Genomic DNA, 7500 nt, shown 5'->3' with positions numbered 1-7500 from the left:
TATATATATATATATATATATATATATATATATTTATTTATTTATTTACATACCTCTCTTTTTTTCTTTGTTCACATCCTACCATCACAGAATCCCAACTCCCTTCTCCATACGTTAGCTATAAAGAACACACATGGGAATCCAGTAATGCAGGAACTCTTCATCTATCCACTTTTTTTTTTTTACATTTAGGCTGTGTACTGTATGTTTTTGTGCTAACTGTACTGTTGAATAATCATGTTAAAGGTTGTTTCTCTCTCTCTTCCCTCATTGCTTATAAAATCATCCATCCCTCTTTGTTTTGCTTCTTTTTATTTGGCTCTCTTACTTTTTGTTCATTATTCTCTCATTTCTCTGTTGACCACTCTAACTCTCCTGATGCTAGTGTCTTTTTCTTTTTCCCTCTAATCTGTTTTTGGTTCACCCTGGTCCCCCTACAGGCATGCCAGAATGGTTTTGCCCAACACTTAGAGCACCTGCTGTTCTATGGGGCAGATACAACTTCCCAGAATGCATCAGGGAACACCGCTTTGCACATAAGTGCCCTGTACAATAAGGTAAACAGTCAGCACAGCTACACAAACCCACAAGTCACAGGTACACACACACACACACACACACACACACACACACACAAACACACCAGCAGTCCCACAAAACAGATACACACATCACACCATGCCATATTTATTGCCCCAGCAAAAATCACACCTACCCATATATTTTACACACACATACAAATACACTACACACCTACTTTCTCATATATTACACACACTTACATACACACACACACATGCACATGTACCCACCCACACCTACCCGTATATTACACACACACACACTTCTTTCTGCTCAGACCCAGGTAGCAAACACTGTGTGTAGTGGGGTGGGGAGGTAGTGAGAAACTCTGTCTGTTCTGTAGTGATGGAGAGACTCTCAGCTCTCCACTCGCCCCTGGACACACAGGAAACAGAAAGGAGGGAACAATCATGGTCTCTGAGTAAACACACACACACACACTCACACACACACTCACTCTCTCTCACACACACACACACACACACTCACACACACACACAAACGGACACACATCACACACACACACCAGAGTAATAACTTGTAATAAATTGTTTGGGGGAGCACTGTGTTTCTTTGGCTATGCATTCTGGGTCTTGTAATCCTGTTTATGCCAACAGTAACAGTATAAACAGTAAGAGAATAATCCCTGCTGGAGTGGGATGTGACTGGTTTAACAGATATATCTCACAGCACGCTTAGCACAATTAGTTATGTGTTTCTTACCAATGATATTATTCCTTTGTTCAGGAATTGCAAGTCTATAGTCAAACTTCCCAAGGATTTTACATGGTTATCAGTTAAGGAATATAACCTATAGAATTACAGCAGTTACTGCAATTATGAACAGTTATTATAGCAATTAAAAACACTTATGCATAACCTCACTATTAGTAAAAAATGTTTGTCACAGAGACGTGTAATAAATGTTTACTGCCATCTTAGGATGTGGAGAAGGGGACCTGAGAGTTGTACATTGCTGGGTGTGTGAACTCTGTTTGCTTTGTTGAGGGCTGCCTTCCCGCTACTGTTCTGATCGATGGATGACAGTTCATCTCTGAGCGTGTTTTCGATGGACTCTGGAGTGCCAGCTGGACAGTCCTCCATGCACAGAGCAGTTTCAGACTGGTGGAAGGACAGTGTCAGTGTATGTTAACTACAGCATAATAGCACAGTGTCAGAGTGTCAGTGTGTGTTAACTACAGCACAAGAGTGCAGTGTCAGAGTGTCATTGTATGTTAACTACAGCATAATAGCACAGTGTCAGAGTGTCAGTGTGTGTTAACTACAACACAAGAGTGCAGTGTCAGAATGTCAGTGTGTGTTAACTACAACACAAGAGTGCAGTGTCAGAGTGTCAGTGTGTGTTAAGTACAAAACAAGAGTGCAGTGTCAGAGTGTCAGTGTGTGTTAACTACAATACAAGAGTGCAGTGTCAGTGTCAGTGTGTGTTAACTACAACACAAGAGTGCAGTGTCAGAGTGTCAGTGTGTGTTAACTACAACACAAGAGTGCAGTGTCAGAGTGTCAATGTGTGTTAACTACAATACAAGAGTGCAGTGTCAGAGTGTCAGTGTGTGTTAACTACAATACAAGAGTGCAGTGTCAGAGTGTCAGTGTGTGTTAACTACAATACAAGAGTGCAGTGTCAGTGTCAGTGTGTGTTAACTACAACACAAGAGTGCAGTGTCAGAGTGTCAGTGTGTGTTAACTACAACACAAGAGTGCAGTGTCAGAGTGTCAGTGTGTGTTAACTACAATACAAGAGTGCAGTGTCAGAGTGTCAGTGTGTGTTAAGTACAAAACAAGAGTGCAGTGTCAGAGTGTCAGTGTGTGTTAACTACAACACAAGAGTGCAGTGTCAGAGTGTCAGTGTGTGTTAACTACAACACAAGAGTGCAGTGTCAGAGTGTCAGTGTGTGTTAACTACAACACAAGAGTGCAGTGTCAGAGTGTCAGTGTGTGTTAACTACAATACAAGAGTGCAGTGTCAGAGTGTCAGTGTGTGTTAACTACAAAACAAGAGTGCAGTGTCAGTGTGTGTTAACTACAACACAAGAGTGCAGTGTCAGAGTGTCAGTGTGTAACTACAACACAAGAGTGCAGTGTCAGAGTGTACTCATCTTAGCCATAGTGAAGCCTGACAATTCCTCTTTCTCCGAATCAGGACTGTCCAGCCTTCTGTTAAGCATTCAGTTATTCCAGTATTGTTTGGTTTCTAGCTTTTCCATGCTGTTGCCCTGTCACTGAGAGTACACTCTGGATGGTTTGTGGGAGAACATCCTCTTTATTGTCTTGGCTTCTGCTTCTTGTGTGTACCTCTCCAGGCAGGCAGCCAGAGCTGTTAATCTTTGCTTGTCAGTCTCTAAGGCCTCAGGTATGGACAGCTCATTGTACTTCTCAGGTACCTTCATCACACCTTTCTGCATTTCTGAGAGCTGGCTGACATCTCTCTGTGTTCCTAGACAATGTTCATCTTGTCTGCTGGTTGGTCTCAGTAGTGGTTACAGTAAGGATCGTCTGTAATGCTGCATTCATGTCTTCCAGCAGCCTGTCAGGTTCTTCACATGGTTGTGGTGCTATGACTGCTGTCTAGCTTAGTTGTGATTCTCACTCAGCAGCTCTCGTGTTTAGCCAGAGCTCGGCCCATGGGTTCATTGGGGGTGTTGGTTCCTAATGTCGGGGTGTGGCGATGATATGTTCTCCCCTCTGATCTGTTGTCCTGGTGCCTTGCCAAAGCATTTGTGTTGTACCTCATCAGTCTCTAGTTGTGACAGCAGTTGTCAGTTGTGGATGTTGGAACACTAAGCTACTAGTTGCTTCAGCACTAGTCTAGATGTTGTGTTTCAAAGTATCCATAGTTCCCACATCCTCTGCATATCCCCCTCACACTGGAGCCGGTGGTGTAATAACATTCCCACAGTCCTCTGTTCTCCACTCTCATCCATAAGTATTTGCATTTGTTCCAGTAGCTCACTTTTGTCAGACTGCCCTGGTGACATGGACCTTAGTGACCTGGGCAACATGTGACCTGGTGTGACTTTTGTTTTTAACTCTCTTTGTTAGTAAGGCAGGTGGGTAGTGTAATGGACCTGGTCAGGATTCAAACCCATGACCTCCTGTACCAAAGTCAGCTATTGTCAGGTTTGGTGAGCAGAGACAGAATTGAATAGGTAAAGAGATTTAATAATGAAGAGGGGTGAGATCCAAAGATGTAGTCAGAACACAAGCAGAAGTGATACCCTGAAAACCGGCGAAGAGCAAACAAATCCAGCAGGGAACAGGCAAAGCGTAAATCAGTAATACAGGCATGAAGAGATCAATAACCAGGGAAGCAAATACAAAGGCTTGGAATCGTAAGGCAGGCAGACGAGACTTTGCAATGACAGATTGGATGAGCTGGGCTCATATAGGTGAATACATGAGGGGTAACTAGACACAGGTAAGGTTAATAATCAGGTGACCTGGAACGAACTAGGGCTTTTGAGTAGTGTAGTTTGTATTGGGCTGAGTCCAAGTGGAAGGCACAATAGTTATATAATTATACAGCTCCGGAAAAATAAGAGACCACTCCAGTTTTTTCTTAAATCAGCATCTCCACATGTAAAGCAGCCATTCCATTGAAGTGTTTATTGGCTTCCTTCACAGACACACCTCATTCTACTTAATGAGATGTGGAATAGGTGATCACCTTAACAAAATCCTGTTCTAACGAGCAACAGTATAAAAACCACTGCTGCTGTCATCACTATTCTCCTGTTATAGAACCAGCTGGATGGGAAAAGCAGTGCTAGGACTAATAAAGTAAGTGTAGTCAAACTACAGCTACAGGCCATGCCAAAAGAGTTGAAAAGAAAGGCTCTTAATGAGGAAAAGAAGGGTTCAATCGTAGCTTTACTGGCAGAGGGATACAGTGAGCGTCAGGTTGCATCTATCTGAAATGCATCTATGCATCTATGCATTTCAAAAACTACGGTTCTTAAGAACAAGGTCAAGCAGCAAGCACATGGGACAACAACAGCTTCAGACTGGCAGAGGTCGAAAACGATTTTCTACTGACTGTGATGATCGCCACCTCATTCGAATGTCACTTAACAACTGTAAGATGGTGTCAAGTGACCTACAAAAAGAATTGCATACAGCAGCTGGGGTGAATTGCACAGTGAGGACGGTTCAAAACAGGCTTCTCGAGGCAGGGCTAAAGTCGTGCAAAGCTAGAAAAAAGCCCTTCATCAATGAGAAGCAAGGAAGAGCCAGACTGAAGTTTGTGAAAGACCATAAGGATTGGACCATAGAGGACTGGAGTAAGGTCATCTTCTCTGATGAGTGCAATTTTCAGCTTTGTCCAACACCTGGTCATGTAATGGTTAGACAGAGACCTGGAGAGGCCTACAAGCCAGAGTGTCTTACACGAACTGTGAAATTTGGTGCAGGATCGGTGATGATCTGGGGGTGTTTCAGCAAGGCTGGAATTGGGCAGATTTGTCTTTGTGAAGGACACATGAATCAAGCCACTTACAAAACTGTTCTGGAAGAAAACTTGCCTCCTTCTGCTCGGACAATGTTCCCCAACTCTGATGATTGTTTTTTTCAACAGGACAATGCTCCATGTCACACAGCCAGGTCAATCAAAGTGTGGATGAGGGACCACCAGATCAAGACCCTATGATGGCCAGCCCAATCTCCAGATCTGAACCCCACTGAAAACCTCTGGAACGTGATCAAGAAGAAGATGAATGGTCACAAGCTATCAAACAAAGCCAAGTTCCTGAAATTTCTGTGTCAGGAGTGGCATAAAATTACCCAACAGCAATGTGAAAGGCTGGTGGAAAGCATGCCAAGATGCATGACAGCTGTGATTAGGGTTATGTGATCAGGGTTGTTCCACCAAATATCGATTTCTTGACTTATCCTAAGTTGAAATACTGCATGTCTTTGCCAATCTTCTCCACTACAGTCATGAGCCCTGAGCCGCCAGCACTCCAGTCTGTCCCTCAGCTCTATAGAGCCTTCGCTGATGTGTTCTCTAAGGTTAAAGTGACTAAACTCCCACCTCATTGATCTTGTGATTGTGCTGTAGAGCTCCTTCCTGGGGCTCCCCTACCTCGCAGATCTAAGCCTCACCCCCTTTCCCGACCTGAAGAGGTCGCAATGGAGGCCTACATCAGTGAGGCGCTGCAGCACAGTTTCATACGGCCCTCTGCTTCACCAGTCGCTGCTGGATTCTTCTTCGTGAAGAAGAAAGGAGGAGGGTTACGGCCGTGCATCGATTATCAGGCCCTTAACGAGGTGACAGTGAAGTATTCCTATCCTCTTCCCCTCATCTCTTTAACCCATGAATGACTACTAAGGGCTACCATCTTCACGAAATTGGATTTGTGTAACACCTACAACCACATACGCATACATGAGGGTGATGAGTGGAAGACAGCCTTCACCACGACACAAGGCCATTATGAATACCTGGTAATGCCATATGGCTTACCTAATAGTCCCTCTGTTTTCCAGGTGTTTATGGATGACATATTTCAAGATATGATAGACAAGTTCCTGATAGGTTACATAGACAACATCCTCGTGTTTTCCCAATCTGAAATGGAGCATGTGGTTCATGTAATGGCCATCCTGACACGTCTCCGGCAAAATCAACTGTATGCCAAGGCCGAGAAATGTGAGTTCCACAGTAAATGCATTTCTTGTTTAGGGTGTACTCTCAAACTGGGAGCCCTCTCCATGGACCCTGATAAGGTAACTGCTATACATAGTTGGCTTAAACCCATCACCGTCAATGAGTTGCCACGTTTCTTGGGTTTTGCCAACTTCTACAGAAAGTTCATTCGGGGGTTTGGGACCTCCTCAAAAAGCAAAGCAGAAAGCAGTTGCAGTGGACCTCGGCCGTGGATCAGGCTTTCCTAACATTGAAGGAGACCTTTGTTTCAGCACCCGTTCTCCAACAGCCCGACCCTTCTCTTCCTTTCATTGTGCAAGTGGATGCTTCTGAGGTAGGAGTGGGGCAGTTCTGTCCCAAAGACATGACAGCCCACCTAAACTGTACCCTTGTGCTTTCTACTCCAAGAAACTACAACCTGCCGAGAGGAATTATGATGTAGGGAACCGGGAACTTCTCGCGGCCAAATTTGCCCTAGAGCAATTTAGACATTGGTTAGAAGAGGCTGAACATCCCTTCTTGGTATACACGGACCATCGAAACCTGGAGTACCTACAGTCAGCTCGATGACTCAACATGAGGCAAGCTAGGTGGTCGTTGTTCTTCTCCAGGTTTAACTTCATTGTCTTATAGACCTGCTTCCAAGAATCAAAAGGTGGATGCCTTGTCATGCATCTATGATAACGGGGAGACCAACCCGACTCCAGAGACAATCCTACCTAATAGCTGCTTCCTAGCTCCCATATGGTGGGGCTTCCAGGATGACCTGGAGAATGCTTTGAAGGATGACCCTAGTCCAGAGGAATGCCCCCCAGAAAAACAATATGTTCCAGCTTCCCTCAGAGGAATGTTGCTAGAATGGGCTCATATGACCTTATGTAACGGACATCCCGGACATGTTGTCCCATAAGTTTTCGTGGCTCTCCCTTCCTTACGATACACATGATTACATAATATCTTGTGTAATCTGTGCTCAGTCTCGCACTCCTCACACTCCCTGCTGGGAATTACAGCCCCTGCCTATGCCACATCGCCCTTGGACTCACATCACACAGACTTCATCACAGACTTACCTGCCTCTGATGGGAACACGGTTATAATGGTAGTAGTGGACAGGTTTTCAAAAATGTGTCACCTCATTCCTTTTCCTCAATTACCTACAGCCTGGGAAACAGCAGAAGCCATGTTCTCTTTTGTGTTTCGCATATTTGGTATACCAAAGGAGATTGTGTCTGATTGCAGTTCACAATTCA

The 7500-nt window shown here is 44.3% G+C and overlaps 1 protein-coding gene across 16 annotated transcripts in view; it reads left to right on the top strand.

Annotated features, from left to right (window-relative positions):
* LOC113568011 (SH3 and multiple ankyrin repeat domains protein 1) overlaps nt 1-7500 on the top strand; it is an 82381-nt gene that overhangs the window by 38475 nt on the left and 36406 nt on the right. For all 16 annotated transcript variants that reach the window (XM_081696031.1, XM_081696035.1, XM_081696030.1 and 13 more), the window contains one exon: nt 441-557. In XM_081696031.1, coding sequence (XP_081552157.1) covers nt 441-557 — 117 coding nt within the window. The remainder of the gene's footprint in view (nt 1-440; nt 558-7500) is intronic.

Source organism: Electrophorus electricus, chromosome 14 (genome assembly GCF_041902795.1).
Source record: "Electrophorus electricus isolate QZ-2024a chromosome 14, ASM4190279v1, whole genome shotgun sequence".
Classification (NCBI taxonomy): Eukaryota; Metazoa; Chordata; class Actinopteri; order Gymnotiformes; family Gymnotidae; genus Electrophorus; species Electrophorus electricus.
This window is presented reverse-complemented; position numbering and strand designations above follow the sequence as displayed.